Below are 17,980 nucleotides of genomic sequence, written 5' to 3' on the forward strand. Positions count from 1 at the left end.
TAGTTACAATAAGAAAGTTGTTGGTATTGACTAGCGGTGAAAAAAGTACACAGATCTTTTACTCAAGTAAAACTGGAAATACTACAGTGTGGAATTACTCTAGTCTTGCATTAAACTCACATTTGGGTTTGTTTATTATATAACTGAGAAGTAGATGTATAAAGAGCTTGAATAACTGACACCAGCTGTGATTTAAAAAAAACGGAAGCTGATGGTAAATTATAGTTTGTTTTCAGAGAGACCTTTATTATTGATAATGAAAGAGTATAAACTTTTCTTGGATTAATTGATAACTCAGGTAACGCTGTATGTTCTTTACAACACATTAACAAACTATTTACACACGTTTTATGATATTAGATTTTGCAGCTGCAAGTTAGCCTCACACATGCTGAGGACTGTGCCAAGATAATGGACAGATGAAATCATAGAGTCATAGTGACATGTGGGTTTGTTCACTGACTGTGCAGCTTTACAAAGATTAATAAGTTGTTGTTGTTGTCGGTGTGACCTGTGAATAAAGGTGCTCTTAGTCAGGATGCAGCCTCATGGCTGCTCCACCATGATTCAGCACACAGGACAGAGTCAGCATCTCTGCCAGTGTGTCAATTCAGCACCTCAGACAGAGACTGCACAAGAGTCCTCTCACCTACACTTACCTGCTCTCACCCTGGAGAGCTGAAACACAGCTGCAGCCAATCACAGAGCATCCTGCTGCACTACAGAAGGAGCTCACCTGCTTCCAGAGAACCTCCAACAAACAGCTACGTCAAAATATCAGTTTAACATACACTATATTACTGAGGTGAGTAAACACACCTGATTTCAGAAATGATGAAGAATAAAGTCTTCAGCCAATAATCCTTAATAATGCTCATTACAGTTTGTTTATCACTCTGTTTTCACCCTTTGTTTGTTTTTTTTCACCAGTCATTCAGTTTTGGTGTCATATTGTGACACCCACCAGCCACAAAAAGCAGGTACCAGCACTGTCAGAGCAGAAACAACCAGGAAGAAGCAAAAAGTCATTTAATTGTAGAAAATTTAGTGCTTTTTTTTATTGATAAAAACAGTTTCACACATAAAAGAACAAGTAGGCCTATGTGATTTAGTGGCACATTGCAGGTCATCCCCCAACAGTCAAATAAGACAAGACAATTAGCCTACATAAATATATTATTGAGGTGTCAAGAAAACACACCTATCTATCAACACACACACACACACACACACACACACACACACACACACACACACACACAGAGTACAAATGTTTTCTCTTTAGTTGAGCTATAGCAACACGCCTGACTGGAGACACGCTGTTTCTGATCTGATGCCGTTGTTCAGTAGTTGGCGCTAAAGAGTTAAGATGATAGGCACTAAAGAGTTAAGATGATAAGAAGAACGGGCCCGGCTCTGCTTTCAATTACGTCCTCAGACAGTATTTAACTCCGTGTGACTTCAGCAGTGAACGTCATTGTGCAGAAGAATCTGAGCAGTGAAAATGAGCGGAAGAGGCAAGGGAGGAAAAGGACTCGGTAAAGGAGGCGCCAAGCGTCACCGCAAAGTTCTCCGTGATAACATCCAGGGAATCACCAAACCCGCTATCCGCCGTCTGGCTCGCCGTGGTGGAGTGAAGCGTATCTCCGGTCTGATCTACGAGGAGACCCGCGGTGTGTTGAAGGTGTTCCTGGAGAATGTCATCCGTGATGCCGTCACCTACACCGAGCACGCCAAGAGGAAGACTGTGACCGCCATGGATGTGGTGTATGCTCTCAAGAGGCAGGGCCGCACTCTGTACGGCTTCGGAGGTTAAACATTGACTATGTATTACTGAAAATCAAAGGTCCTTTTAAGGGCCACCCACATTAATTTGAAGAGCTCGTTTTCTGTTATGATTCTCGACCCTAGGCCTGCTACTCTATAGGTCAGCGTCCGGTGAACTGGCCAAACACGCTGTGTCTGAGGGCACCATGGCCGTCACCAAGTACACCAGCTTCGAGTAAACATTCCTGAGAAATAACCGACAACTCAAGGCTCTTAAGAGCCATCTAGTTTTTCTGAAAAGTTATTGTCTTCAAAGTTTTTATTACTATAGAGAATTACAGGAGGTGTTAACACTATTTCTAACTAAAGAAGTTGAGTAGTACACTATATTTACCAATTTGACGTTTTTATATCCTTTGATAAAGGTTATCAGCTTTTCAGGGTACTGTTACTGTGTAGCCTATGTGTATCATTGCACTTCTGGTTAGTACCACTCACTGTCTCAATACCTGCACTCTGTAATAGCAGGTCTGAATCTACTTAAATAACCCATCATGCCATCATTGACATCAAAATACAACCATTCCAGTTTCTCATCATCTGTAATCAGAATATTAAAATTATTTATTTTTGGTCACATGTCTTGAAGGAAAACTAGTCTGTAGGTCTACAATATCAAGACGATGCAGTCATGTTCCACCGAAATCACTGAACGCTGTCTGTGTTCCTCCTGTATATGTTAGATTTGATGATAAATTTACCAGCATCAACATCCAGAAGAACAGCAGCTCTCAGTTGTGACACTGAAGATATCTGGTTCCTGCAATAAGATGTGAAGCACGAGCTTCCTCTTGTTTTGCCCTTTTTTCCCTCTTGCTCGCTCCTGACTCGTGATGTCTTTCGGACTACATGTCGACAACTCTTTCCCTGCTGCAGCTCTGCAAGTGCCTGCCGGCGCACCCCTCTGATTGGTCAGATGCATAGAATGAACCATCAACCATTGCAGCGACGCATGCGCGGTCAGATTACAGGTCTCTCTCTCTCCTTCCTCGAGCTGATTCTACGCGCGCCTCACGGTAGCGCATATGCGCATCCATTGTGCATATGCGCAAATGCGTCCCGTCGCGCAAAATGTGGCCCCCTCATGGAAGATCAGGCCCTAAGCACAGCGCGTGTTCTGCGTTTAGGGAGGGGCGGCCCTGCATCTGTAGATCAAAAACCATTCAGTGCTCTCAGATATACCTAGATACAGATGACTTACTTTGGACATATACTATAGGTTACTGTGTAGGAGGTTATGACTGTAACTATACTGATAAACCAAAACTGATAAAGACTTAAACAACAGCCTAAACTTAAATATCATTGAGCATGAAACAAGTGATTTCTGAGTATAAGGATGAAAATTAGCTACACTGTTATACATAACATAACAAGCAGTAGTTAGTAGTAGGCTAGTTTTTCTTTTCTCTATTTTTTTAACTACAGTTTAATCTCTAATATTGAGAGTTATGGTTAGATTGGAGATTTGTATTTCTTCCACATTCATCACTGGATCATCACGATTATTTCAATAAATTAAGATCATGTTTACTGTGTTGTGAGTATCAATTACACTATTGATTCTCACTGTTTTTTTTTTCTTCTTTTATGACTGGTTGATCACTTTTTGTTTTCAATAAAGTGAGTGATCACGTTCACTAATCTATACTGTTGATTTATTTATTTATTTATTTATATGCCTATTCTTCTTGTGCTTATTTACTATGACATTCATCCTGAAATTTGTTTAAGTGGGGACAGTTGTGATTCAACTCTACATCATACAGCTACAACAAAGTCCATTCATACATGACATGGTTAAAGAAAAAAATCTGTAATATACATCCGACTTTAATGACTCGGTAGCTCTAAGGTTAGGAGAAACACAGGCTATGGCTGCTTCTCTTGTCAGTTACAAATAAATAATAGCCTGTTATAAACGATTCTGTTTTTCCCTTTTCTTTCCACTTGCGCCAGATATTTAACATGTTAATACACCTGCACTCAATATAAAGAAGAAAGGACATGCTCTTTAAGGATGGTGTGGGTGGCTCTTAAAAGAGCCTTTGTTGTTTCTGATGACAGTTTACTTCTTCTTGGCTGCTGCTTTCTTTGCTTTTGGCTTGGCAGCTTTCTTTGCAGGAGATTTCTTAGCTGCATGTTTCTTTGCTACAGGTGCTTTCTTGGCTGCAATGGTCTTTTTGGCAACTTTCTCAATAGTCTAGGATCCCTTCTTGGGGCTCCTTGTTGGTTTCTTGGCTGTTGTCGGTTTCTTCGCCTTCTTATTCTGTGTGGTGGTGCTCAGAAACAGGATAGGACCTGGGATACCGACTGTACACTTTGGTGCCAAGTGCTTTAAAAACAGATTTGTGGTTGATACAGCGAGTGTAATGTCCCACATATATGGCTCATTTTCCCACATCAACATAATTCATCCTTCATCACAGAATTCAAATGTATTTGAATAAATGACCTGGTAATGCAATGAGATATCCTTAGTGACCAAATGGCTTACACTGCTGTACTCCTGAATGATAATGTTACTCTCAGACACAATGACAGCAGAGGGGATTTTCATGAAGGGGACTCAGATAAGCAAATCTTACTGTGATAACACTGTCTTGATTTAAACTTCAAAGGATGACTTTGGCATTTTTCAACTTGGACCCTATTTTCCTTGCATGAATTGGTCAAAGAGAATGATGTGAACAACAAATTTTGAAATTGGTCCAGTTATTGTCAGTGTGGACCCCCAGGTACTTACTGTAGAGGACTATAAGTACCTGGGGGTACACACTGACATTAACTGGACTGGACTAAGAACACTGATGCTCTCTACAGGAAGGGCCAGAGCTGTCTCTATTTTCTTGGGCGACTGAGGTCCTTCAACATCTGCTGTTGTGCTGGTTAGGCACAAGAGTACTTTCAGTGGGAGACTCATACCACCAAAATGTACCACTGAATGCCACAGGAAATCATTCCTGCCTGTGGCCATCAAACTGTACAACTCCTCCCTCTGAGTGACCCTGAGACTATTTCACCCACTGTCTCAGTGCAATACTTTAACTTGTGCAATAACCCTACCGTGGCACAACATTTCTTTTTACACTGCACAAATATATACATATATTTGTACCACGAGGCACATTATGTACAGTAGCTGTATCTCAGCTTATAGTCTATTACAGTACAATAACAAGTCTGTATAATATCAGTATATTATAGTTCAAAACGATATGATACGATATATCTTTCTACTCATGTAAGGAGCACCTGTAACGCCAACAATTTCCCCCCAGGGATCAATAAAGTATCTCTGATTCTCTGATTCTGGTTGAGCAGTGTTACAGCACCAAAGCGGATTGTGTCATAACAAGAAGCACTACTAAGATGTAATGAATAGGCTATGTAAAAGAGTAAAATAAAAACCTCAGTTGGTTGTTGCCCCCTCCCTTGCCTGGTGCGCTGTTAATACATATACTCAAATAAATAAGAGCAGCCGTCAAATTCAAAGGCCTCATCCACATGATTGAAATCAGGTAAGCAATCATCCATGTCATGGAAAATCTTTCAGCTAAGACTAACATACACTTTGTGTAAACTACTCTGGTTATTATACTCTCCAAATCTCACTCATGTTTCCACTGTTGTCTGACTGCAACAGGTGACGTCTCGAGATATTTTTACAACCAGACATCCATTTAGTGACACAATAACAAACAGACCGAATCAAGTGAAAGGTAAAGAGACACTAAAGACACTTAAAACAACCTGAGCCTGTGGTGACAATAACCACTTTTAACGAACCTAAAGTAACAGTGTTCACTTGCCCCATGTGCTTCCACTGCAGCCAGTCCCGCAACTGCCAGCTGCTGCCCACTCCCTCAATACAGGACCAGTTGTCAAAAAAGTGTAATTGACAGTCTCCTTGACCAGTTTACACAGGGAAATAAGGTTCAGGTTGAAATAAATGCATAAGTTTTCTTTTTAAAAAAGCCAAGCTGTTTGTGTTTGTTCTCATTTTTAATCAAAATCTAACAAGTAGATGTTAAGTGCTGTGCCGATGCTTCTAAGTTACAGGGGATTTATAGTTGTGTGTAGACTTTACGCATGTAGCCTTTGTTGTTGTGAGCATTTTTACGTCTGCGATGGTGTGTCTGTGTCACTCTGCAGTTACACTTCCAATACGCTAGTCGGCAGTGGAGGTTTCTGTGAAGTGCTGTAAAGTTTAGTTGATTCAAAACACACATTAAACATGGCTTAATAGAGACAATTTCAAACACATGTATGCAAATTGGCATCACTATAACTTGTAGCATTCACAGACAAACACTTGTCTTTATCTGGACACATTTTCCCCACAAATACAACATGCTAACGTTATTAGCACAAGCCTATGGCATTTTACATTGCATAGATTAGCCTAGCAACTAGCGATCTTTCCCTCTTCTCATATAAAACCGGGGACAACAACAACATTTAACAAAGGTAACGGCACACAATTTGGGTCCACTACACTCACAAGATTCACCGAAAAAACAACTGTCACACTAAACACCTTTTCCAAACAAATACAACATGCTAACTTTATTAGCGCCAACATTTTACATTGTAGGCTATAAATTAGCCTAGGAAACCTGGATAATTCCTTAAGTATAAATTCCTAAAGGATAAATCAAGCACAAGACTTAAAATGCTATTTTAGTGGAGGCTTTACTGTCTTCACAATTTATTGTTTCTTATCTGTGAAATAGCTAAAAGTAGCCTAAATAAAAGTTTTGTTTCCACTGAGGGAAATGGTGTCACTTTACAGAAACAGACAGGAGGTCTGTGTCACCGCGAGGTGTAGTTAGGCTACAATTCTATATTCTTATAGGGCCTACAGAAGTATAAATTAGCTAGGCTATTTGTATCAGTAATCCAGGAAGCGTGGGTATCTAGGCTTGTATCGTTTCAGATGAGTGACGTCATTGATGAAACCCGAAGCCTCGCTGCCCGGCTGTACCATGTGACTAGTTCGGGAAGTGGTTCAGATCTTGGCGTGAGGTTTTGACAGAAGTGACACAGGAATATTACCCCTCCTGCCATTATTATATTAGTCTATATTACACGACACCACAATACAATTTTTGGCTTAATGAATGGTTTATACACATAGGATGCATTCACAATACAATTAGTCCATTATACATGTATTTGATACAGTACAGTCATAATATAGGCTACCCACTAGAAAATTCACTATATTGATATAAATAAGTTATATGGTCATACATTTTTTAAAATGTATTATTATTATTATTATTATTATTAAATTTTATTATTTATCGTCATTCCCAAGAGCCGTTACTGACACAAAATACCGTGTATCACGGATTACATGGTTAGGATCACAGCTGCCTGTCTTACACACTTTGGCCAGCAGGTGGTTTCGTGTGCACATGAAGCCTCGAGAAATGAACCCTTTTCTGGACCTATTTGCTGGAAAGCTTCAGTGCTCCATGAAGCTTCATCTCACCATCACTACTAAACAGTTCTAAATCCGCAGAAAGTGAAGCAGGGAAAGCACTCGAACAGTTGTATGATTTAATTACCTTTCATGTAAGTATTTTTTTTTTTAATTAGAGGATCACTTTAAAGCAATCGGAAACTTTGCCCAGTTTTGCTTGACAGCCAATAGGCCTATTGTAATCGATCAGAGAAGCTCAGAATTGTAAAGATTCTTCAGGCTGTAGGAGAGGAGACCATTTAGTGGTTTATTATCGCCCCATATGTCCATAAACATATGAGCAACATATGAGAGACTAAACGATGTTTCTCACTAAATACTTTATCATGCCAACCCACTATTATTATATTAGGTTATGGCCTGCTTTGTTAGTTCGTTTCTTGTAGGCTAACTCCATTAACTTCTTTGAAATAAATAAATCATTAACCAGTTGTCATCCATGACGACATGTGTTGAGCAGAGGAGTGAGCTCTTGAGTGAGGAGTGAGGTGGCTCTTAAAAGAGCCATTGTGGTTTGTGGAGCTGGAGCTGGAGCTGGAGCAGGAGCAGCAGGAGCAGCAGGAGCAGCAGGAGCAGCAGCAGCAGCAGAGAGTTTAAGCTCTCTCTCCGCGGATGCGACGGGCCAGCTGGATGTCTTTGGGCATGATGGTGACTCTCTTGGCGTGGATGGCGCACAGGTTGGTGTCCTCAAACAGGCCCACCAGGTAAGCCTCACTGGACTCCTGCAGAGCCATGACAGCGGAGCTCTGGAAGCGCAGGTCGGTCTTGAAATCCTGAGCGATTTCTCGGACCAGGCGCTGGAAGGGCAGCTTGCGGATGAGCAGCTCGGTGGATTTCTGGTAGCGACGGATCTCTCTCAGAGCCACGGTACCGGGCCTGTAACGGTGAGGCTTCTTCACGCCGCCGGTGGCCGGGGCGCTCTTACGGGCAGCCTTGGTAGCCAGCTGCTTCCTCGGGGCTTTGCCTCCGGTGGATTTACGAGCGGTCTGCTTGGTTCTTGCCATAACTTCTTTCTCTGTGAGGGAGAACAATATGGTAGCATGTAAAGACCCCACTGCTCTTAAACTGTGGGACCGGCTGTAAAATTGTGACGCTGCTTCAGACCTCCGGCTCCTGATTGGTGAGGGGCTCCTACGGAGCTCAGCACCGCCTGAAGGAGCGACCCACCGCCCACATCTCCGCTGCTTATTGGCTGAAAATCCTTTCAAAGGGTCCGCCAAAATTCAGGCTGGGCCGCCCTCTGCTGCTCTGCTGAAGCCTCTTTTCTGGTTGGTCTGGCAGGAGCCGGCCCGCGCTCGGATATATAGAGGAGGGTTTCAGCTGCTGAGGAACACTTCTCTTTGTCCCGACTTTAGAGAGCATCTGAAAAATGAGTGGCCGCGGAAAAAACCGGTGGTAAAGCCAGAGCCAAGGCAAAGACCCGCTCCTCCCGTGCTGGGCTCCAGTTCCCAGTCGGCCGTGTCCACAGGCTGCTGCGCAAAGGAAACTATGCGGAGCGTGTCGGTGCCGGCGCCCCCGTCTACCTGGCGGCTGTGCTGGAGTACCTGACCGCTGAGATCCTGGAGTTGGCTGGAAACGCTGCCCGCGACAACAAGAAGACCCGTATCATCCCCCGTCACCTGCAGCTGGCTGTCCGCAACGACGAGGAGCTCAACAAGCTGCTGGGCGGAGTGACCATCGCTCAGGGCGGCGTGCTGCCCAACATCCAGGCTGTTCTGCTGCCCAAGAAGACCGAGAAGGCCGGCAAGGCCAAGTAAACCTGGACACTCTTTAGCTGCTGGAAACTGGCCCCCAAAACGGCTCTTTTAAGAGCCACACACAATCTCCGCGAAAGAGCTGCTTCTTTTTCACTATAGAAGTAATGTAACCGTGATCAGTCAGTGATCATCCTAACTTCACCACACTATTTAGACAATAAATAATCTGTAGCCTATCATTTGAGTGAAGAGCTGTGGTGCTCTTCACTTAAAATAATACAAACAATAGTCAATGTTGTGGAGAAATTTTCTCCATACAATGTTCTGCCCCTCCCTTCACTGTTGTGTAGGGTCCTCAATATGGGGTGCCGTTTGTAAAGTGGCTCACGCTGAAAATAACATTTTGCCACATTTAGCTTCAAATAATGTTTAAGAGAGAAGGGCAGAACGACTGTAAAATTTAAACGGTGCGTGTGAGAGACATGGATAGAGAGGAAGGATGGTGGGCCCTCTGAGACTGCTCATGCAGGGTCCAGAACCTTTATACAGTCTATGGTGCAGAATTGTATGCTACGGTCTTATTTCAGTGTTTCTAAACAGCTGTCAGTGACAGAAGCATGGTTTCTGACTGTTGGGGAAAAGACTTGAGTTGTCTTTCAGTGAGAACATGTATACATGTACTTAAAAACAGAACAAGAACAGCTTTTAGTTTACTTTGGGTAGCCTATGCCTTAAATATATTTTCTACGTAAATCTTACGAGACAAGTAAGAGGCTGCGATCTTTAAATACACTTTGAGGTATGGGGTGCCATTTGTAAAGTCGCTCACGCTGAAAATAACATCAGCATTTTGCCACATTTAGCTTCAAACAATGTTTAAAAAAGTGTTGTGATTTTTTTAACGTCACCTTTTACCACATTTACAGCAATATTTGTTAACTTAGAAATATATTAAATACTTAAATTTAAATATTAGACTAAATGTGGCACATAAATGATAAATCTAGCCTAAATATTAAATCTAAATGTCAACTCTAAATGCTAAATCTAAATCTAAGTGTTACATCTAAATGTTCTGGGTGAGTTAGAGTTGTTAGTGTCCCTTCTATGGAGGGCGTGGTACTTATGACCTGTACTACAGGAAGCCACGAACATTAAACATTATACTGAAGAACTGACTTTAGCTCTGATACTGTCCCATGAAATCACTTTAGTCTTTGGCAAATCAAAGTGAAATGTTTTTTATTGATTGGATATTATCTGTGATAGACTCATCAATTTTCTAATCCGTTTTCTATTAGCTGTGATCAGGGCCGGACTGGAACAAAAATTCAGGCCGGGAGTCATACAGACATCCACCCAGGCCACCCAATCCACACATTGCATGCTCACACACGTGCACGTGCACGTGCACACGGACACATATGGGCTAAGTAATCACCAAAGCTCATTATTCCAGACTGACAGTCACACAACAGCTCTATTAAACACAACTGTAACAGCAACCCTACTCATAGTCCTCCAGTGCTTTTCTCTTCCCAACCCTCACCAAATGTGCCCCTCAATAAACCAGGACTCCTATATGAATGGGTATTATGCTGAACTAAACAACATGATTGTATCATTTTGTCAGCAATCATTTTGATGTCATCTTATCATAATCAATATGGCAACACCCATATTCAATGCAACAGTAAAACAAGTAAAAATATAAGTCAGCAGCAACTTCAACTTATCTGATTTTATGAGCACTATACAAGGCTTAATTATAGCTTTTATCTATAGTTTAAGGTGGCATGCTGTTTTGGCTGCGTAGACTTCCTCCCTAACTCTCTGCCCAGATTTGTGGACTTCTGCGTGGTGTCCGCTGATAATGTAGTGGGCTGGTCTGGTCAGAAAATGCCAGGGCTGAATTTTTGTCCCAGTCCACCCCTGCTTTACAGCCAGCGTGGGCAAATGTCCAGAGAACACTACAGACACATTCAGTAGTTCAGTCAGAGCAACAACGACCTGCAAATCAGATCAAACTATATTCTGAATAGATTTTCTGCATCACTGCAACGTGATCCATACAGTGAGCGCTACTGTAACTGCACGGCTTCGTTCGGTGACGTTGCGTAGTTCCGACCAACCAATCTGATTGATCAACTCTTAGAATGTGCTCAAATCAACATGATAGCACAGCTACTCATCACTAAACATATTACTCCGCCAGTTCAGAAGATATTAAACTTGTCTTTTTATTTTATTTTATTAAATTAACTTTATGTAATGAACATAACACTAATGGTGCTGTTAAACTGATGCAGACAGCTCGTTAATACAGGTGCTACTGCCTCTTGTGTGCAGCAGCCAGAGAGCAAACAGTTTAGTGACAGCAGTGAAAATGTTTCTGAAAGGCCAAACTCCATATGGACTGAAGCAGAATATTTCGTTAGATAAAAACATGTTGTTAATTTCAGAAATGATGACATCTGTCTTTTCAATAAATGTTGAGATTTTGGACTTCACAACGCTCTGGAGTTATTGGAAATATTTGGATCACATCAGCCTTGATGTACTCTCCTCCATCAGCTGTGACACAGAGCTACGAGCTTCAAAATACATGTGACTACATCCTGTTTGAGCTGTAAAGCAGTTTAGTGTTTATATGAGCGGTATTTATTCAGTTTGGGAAATCTCACAATCTCTAGTAAGCATTAATGTTAGCTCAAGTTGGCTGCTGACTCAACAGGGACTAGAAATCCTCTCTGTTGCTACGTCGTTACTAAGGCTCGGTCTACTTGCTGGAGTAATAAACTAGGCTTCATTATGTATTGGAGTCCACTGACGTGACTGATTATTTTCAAGTTATTAGTCAGACCCCATGCGTTTCCAGGGAAACGGAAATAACACTAGCAACACTAATGGGGGCTGGGGTAGGATAGTGCTGGCCAAAACATCTCGATCGCTCCCTCTTGGCTGCCTGTAGTACAGGTCATAAGTCCCACACCCTCCATAGAAGGGACACTAACAACTCAAGATGTAAGTACAAGTACACGTCAAATAAAATTTCTCCAAACATGTTTTTTGTTATTTTAGGTAGTTATTATTACGCTGATGTATGTCCAAGTGTTCATTTCCCCCAATAAGTTGGTTTTAATTTGTTATTTGATTCTATAAACACAGTCTGACCATCTTGAGTGAACTATCTATTAGAGGCAAAATTCATGACCTCCTGTCCTCACATAGTACCTATCTAACCTCAAACACAGCTGTAAGACCTAATATATATTTAGATTGCCCTTCCCAGATTTTTCCTCTAAGAATTGACCACAGTGATATCTTCATCTAAATCATCAACGTGTCTCTTAGACCCCATCCCAACTAGGCTACTTAAGGAAGTCTTACCTTTCGTTAACACTCATATATTAGATGTTATCAATATAGCCTTATTAACAGGCTATGTACCACAGTCTTTAAAGGTAGCTGTAATTAAACCTCTACTAAAAAAGCCCACCCTGGATCCAGAGGTATTAGCCAACTATAGACCAATATCTAATCTTCCCTTTCTTTCAAAGATCCTTGAGAAAGTAGTCACAGACAGTTGTGTGATTTTCTCCATGATTATAATTTATTTGAGGAATTTCAGTCAGGATTTAGAGTGCATCATAGCACTGAGACAGCACTAGTTAAAATTACAAATGACCTTCTGATTGCTTCAGACAAAGGACTCGTCTCTGTACTTGTTTTATTAGATCTTAGTGCGGCGTTTGACACAGTTGACCATCAAATTCTACTGCAGAGACTGGATCACTTAATTGGCCTAAAAGGTTCTGCACTAAGCTGGTTTAAATCTTATTTATCTGATCGTTTTCAGTTTGTTCACGTTCATAATGAATCATTCTTACGTACCAAAGTTTGTTTTGGAGTTCTGCAAGGTTCTGTGTTTGGACCAATCCTATTTACTCTATACATACTTCCTTTAGGTAACATCATTAGAAATCACTCTATAAATTTCCATTGTTATGCGGATGATTCACAGTTGTATTTATCGATGAAGCCAGAAGAAAGTAATCAATTAACTAAACTTCATAACTGCCTTAAAGACATAAAAACCTGGATGAGCACTAATTTCCTGATGTTAAATTCAGACAAAACTGAAGTTATTGTTCTTGGCCCTAAACAACTCAGAGACTCTTTATCTGATGACATAGTTTCTCTAGATGGCATTGCTCTGGCCTCTAGCACTACCGTAAGAAACCTCGGAGTAATATTTGATCAAGATCTGTCTTTTAATTAATAATATTGCGAAAATTAGGCCTATCCTGACCCGAAAAGATGCAGAAAAATTGGTCCACACTTTTGTTACCTCAAGGCTGGATTACTGTAACTCTTACTCTTATTATCAGGTAGCTCTAGTAAGTCCTTAAAAACTCTCCAGCTAATTCAGAATGCAGCAGCACATGTACTAACAGGAACCAAGAAATGAGATCATATTTCTCCTGTTTTAGCTTCTCTGCACTGGCTCCCTGTAAAATCCAGAATTGAATTTAAAATCCTACTGTTAACTTATAAAGCTCTAAATGGTCAGGCTCCATCATATCTTAGAGAGCTCATAGTGCCATATTATCCCACCAGAACACTGTGCTCTGAGAATGCAGGGTTACTTGTGGTCCCTAAAGTCTCCAAAAGTAGATCAGGAGCCAGAGCCTTCAGCTATCAGGCTCCTCTCCTGTGGAATCATCTTCCTGTTACCGTCTGGGAGGCAGACACCGTCTCCACATTTAAGACTAGACTTAAGACTTTCCTCTTTGATAAAGCTTATAGTTAGGGCTGGCTCAGGCTTGCCCTGTACCAGCCCCTAGTTAGGCTGACTTAGGCCTAGTCTGCCGGGGGACCCCTTATAATACACCGGGCACCTTCTGCATGTCACTAACTCGGCTTCTTCTCCGGAGCCTTTGTGCTCCACTGTCACTCAGGTTAACTTATATCGCAGCGGTGCCTGGGTAGTGTGACGTGTGTGGTTGTGCTGCTGCCGTGGTCCTGCCAGATGCCTCCTCCTGCTGCTGTTATCATTAGTCATACTTCTACTGTTATTATACACATATGATTATTGTCACATATGTACACTATCAGATATTAATATATACTTTCAACATATTGTACCACAACAGCCAGAATTATAATTATAATATTATTACTTTCATTAATGCTGTTGTAAGCTACTGTCATTACCGTCTGTCTTGCATCTCTCTCTGTCTCTCTCTCTGTCTCTCTTTCTGTCTCATTGTATCATACGGATTACTGTTAATTTATTATGTTGATCTGTTCTGTACGACATCTATTGCATGTCTGTCCGTCCTGGAAGAGGGATCCCTCCTCAGTTGCTCTTCCTGAGGTTTCTACCTTTCCCCAACAGTCAGAATCCATGCTTCTGTCACTGACAGCTGTTTAGAAACACTGAAATAAGACCGTAGCATACAATTCTGGACCCTGCATGAGCAGTCTCAGAGGGCCCATCCTTCTTCTCTATCCATGTCTCTCACACGCACCGTTTAAATTTTACAGTCGTTCTGCCCTTTTCCCTTTTTTCTTTACTTCGTTTCTTTTTTTGTGAAAGACACGAGCAGTATAAGCAGTCACTCACTCGGCTCTAGCTGAGTTTATCGACAAATCCTAGACCAGTTTGTGCCTTTAAAGACCCATTCTCATCTGGCCAAACAGCGCCCTCTGCTGCACAACATTTTACATCCCACTAAGCACTACAGTTTCCTTTCTCCTGTAGATTTGTGCCTCACCTGTGATGTAATTTTGGGTATCTGACATCAACATCTGCTGCATGTCTCACTGTAATTTGTGCAACCGATAAGTCTAGAATACTGCATTGTTTGCACATAAAGCCTGTACCTGTATTCAAATTCAATATTAAATTGTCTTGCACTGTTACATTTTGTGTATGTTTCTACGCTGTGATCCTGAAATCAGGGTCACACTTCACAATAAGGATGAGGGAAGTAATGGTCCGTTCTTGAGTAATTCCCAATCAGATGTCACTGAGTAGCTAATCATTGTGAACCAGTCATCAGTCAATGATTAGGTAAGTGAGAAACAATTGAGAGAACCAATGAGGAACTAACTATGAGATAATGGACAGTTCTTGAGTAATTCCCAATCCTTTGTCACAATCATCAGTCAGTGATTAGTTAAGCTGCCTATTGGCCACATTAGCAGCGTGCAGTTTAGCTGCACATCTGGGAATGACATGGCTGAAAATTGAAGATCTCCTTTTTCTTATTGAAGACATGGCTTGTTGGTCTAGGGGTATGATTCTCGCTTAGGGTGCGAGAGGTCCCGGGTTCAAATCCCGGACGAGCCCAGGCTCTTGAACCAAGTGGGTACGAGGTCACACAGGCCAGGTTACATGTGACAGCAAATAACTTCTGTCTGTATCAGTTGTGCAAACTCCAAAGTCATCAGGATTTCCTTCAGTGAATCAGAGTTATATTGTTATTTAACATACTAGAAAACAACAAAGACAACAATAAAATTAAATATAATAACAGTTAAAACTTCTGTTTTTTTTTTTTTATAAAAAGGTTTGTTGATCAAGAGGTATGACATCTGGACAGGGTTAAAACCCCAGATGAGCCCTGCTTCCAGCCACTGCAGTTGAAAGTCAAAAGAGCCAGGACATAGATAACACAAGTCAGTTACAGCATACTGAGGCTGTACGCTTCAACAGTTCGAAGCTTCAATCATAACATTGACACTAGAATTCCAAATCAACATTCGAATGCTGCACAGCTGCTTTTTATTCTTGAATGAAGTTTCCTTTCTTGTCCTGTCAAGTTTATCACATGCAGTTTTTAATTTTCTTGCTCAAATGTAAATCTCATAATATTTGCAGCAGAAGCATCATTGTGAGCACTGAAGCACACCATCCAAATTCATCATATCCATATACTGAACACACCCACTCTGATCCTTAACATAGAGCAACACATTATTTCAACAGTAATAATGAAAGCACATAACGTTTTTAAGTGTCCAGGAGTTCTGACTGATTTCTGGTGTGAGGGAAAATAATGAATAATGTGTAGTCTGCTGTGTGCTCTGCCTGCTTGATGGGCACTTGGCGGCAGCAGGTACATGAACATGCAGAAAGATCAGGAGGTGGGGGGCTGTGAAGTATTCAAGTGTCCCAGTAAACCATCATTCATTTTGTTATATTCTCACATCAGAATATATTTGGTGAAAAAGTCTATTGATACACGCTCAGCAGCTGTTTTTCAGCAGCTAAGGGGTTCAACTGCTCATTGGAAGAAACCTCCTGATAAATGAAGGGAAATAAAGTGCAGATAGTAGACACGCAAACTAACAACATAACAACAAGAAAGAAGAAAAAATAGACAGTATTTAAATGTTTGCAGCTCTGATGTTGTGTCTGATTATCATTCCTGGAGGAACTTCTCTCTTCTCCATCATGTTCACTGAATAAGTGAAATAAACACACAGTTAGTTGACTGTAGTCTGTCTGTGGTGCTGCACTGACTGGTGTGATTGATGGTCATTGCTCCTCTCCTCCAGGTGGAGGCGCTGTAGGACAAAGAAACAGAGGTGGTTTGTGAGGGTTTTGATGGGAAGAATAAAATGAAGAAGCAGTGATGAAGCTGCTGTAACATGTGCAGACTTTGTTGTTGAGCGCGTGTGTATAGAAGAGTATAAAAAGACTGTGTCCCGCTGTATTACTCAGGCTGCACTGCAGCGTCTGTTCACAGGCGCGATCCCACTACTGAGCGGCACGGGGGCTTTGACCTGCTCCGTCTCCGACCTGGGCCGGTTGACCCCTCCTTAGACGACCTGGTGGTCCCGGGCTCCCCCAGGAGCACCATATCGATACGGAACTTAGTGCGGACACCCGATCAACACAGTCCGCTGCAGCTCAGAGCTCCTGAGCTCAAACGATCCTCCAGCCTCAGCCTCCCGGTAACTTGGATTACAGGCGCGCGCCACCGCACCCGGCGGGAGGTCCCTTCATCCATAGAGGTTTTGGGGTTTTCCAGAGGTGACGTCATCAGGGAGCACGCTTCACCTGCATCTGGAGACGAAAATTAAGCAGCTGCAGGGTTGAATGTTGATCAGCATTTATTCAGTTTTCCTAAAACTCTCTGACTGATAAAACCTCACTGCAGTAAATATCAATACGCCTACACATAGAGCTGTGAGCTCAGTAGAGTTTATTATCTTCCTGCTTTTCTGTTGTCTTGTAGTCATAGCTATACACATTAGATATTTTTTTTATAATGTCCGCATGTTACATGATACAGTAACTTACATGCACACTCTTTGAGTCCAATGTTAATCACAGAGTAACTCTTCTAGCAACATTTAAAACACAAGAGTGGAATTTACTCTCACTGACAAAGGAAATAATATTTCTTTAATACAGAGACTGGACCATGCTGCAGGGCAACTCAATCTAAATTATTATTATTATTATTATTATTATTATTATTGTTGTTATTGTACGTGCTTTAGTTACATCTGTAATGCTTGCAAACACAGGAGGAGCTTTGCACATTATGTACTTTGATAAATTCCAAGATGAACTCACTAAACATTGTCTTCTGCAATCCATTTGAAAAAGAAGGTTTCAAACTGTCCTCTTTCTGATAGGCTAATTTGTTTTCCCTACTTTTATTTGGGCGATACAGTGTTTCATGATTGAGCATGTTCAGGTTTGGGCGGTGGATTACACCACATTGGATCGTCACTACAGCTTTGCCTATACTGGAAACAGTCTCATCCACAGAGTTTATGTTGAGTATGCAGAATAAGGAGGAGGAATAAGCATTGCTGATGCACAGCATTTGTAGAAGGAACTGTCAGTATGGGCCTTTAGTAGCTCTTGGTTGACCTGAAAGTCTGTGATGTCCATAAGCGCACTCAAAATAAATTGTAGAAATATTCATCTTCGTGTGTC

The 17,980-nt window shown here is 41.5% G+C and overlaps 2 protein-coding genes, 1 non-coding gene and 1 pseudogene across 3 annotated transcripts; 3 read left to right on the forward strand and 1 right to left on the reverse strand.

The window, feature by feature from the left end:
- Positions 1-1,403: 1,403 nt before the first annotated feature.
- LOC125887982 (histone H4) lies at positions 1,404-2,002 on the forward strand. Its single transcript, XM_049575134.1, has one exon. The coding sequence runs from the start codon at positions 1,505-1,507 to the stop codon at positions 1,814-1,816; it is 312 nt and encodes a 103-aa protein (XP_049431091.1). The 5' UTR covers positions 1,404-1,504; the 3' UTR covers positions 1,817-2,002.
- A 5,909-nt stretch (positions 2,003-7,911) lies between these two features.
- Positions 7,912-8,322, reverse strand: LOC125887274 (histone H3-like). The gene has a single exon (XM_049573970.1). The coding sequence runs from the start codon at positions 8,320-8,322 to the stop codon at positions 7,912-7,914; it is 411 nt and encodes a 136-aa protein (XP_049429927.1).
- Positions 8,323-8,687: 365 nt separating this feature from the next.
- LOC125887966 (histone H2A-like) lies at positions 8,688-9,104 on the forward strand (annotated as a pseudogene).
- A 6,197-nt stretch (positions 9,105-15,301) lies between these two features.
- Positions 15,302-15,373, forward strand: trnap-agg (transfer RNA proline (anticodon AGG)). Its single transcript has one exon. It is a non-coding gene; the product is annotated as a tRNA-Pro (tRNA).
- Positions 15,374-17,980: the final 2,607 nt, after the last annotated feature.

This window comes from Epinephelus fuscoguttatus, linkage group LG4 (assembly GCF_011397635.1).
Source record: "Epinephelus fuscoguttatus linkage group LG4, E.fuscoguttatus.final_Chr_v1".
Taxonomy (NCBI): domain Eukaryota; kingdom Metazoa; phylum Chordata; class Actinopteri; order Perciformes; family Serranidae; genus Epinephelus; species Epinephelus fuscoguttatus.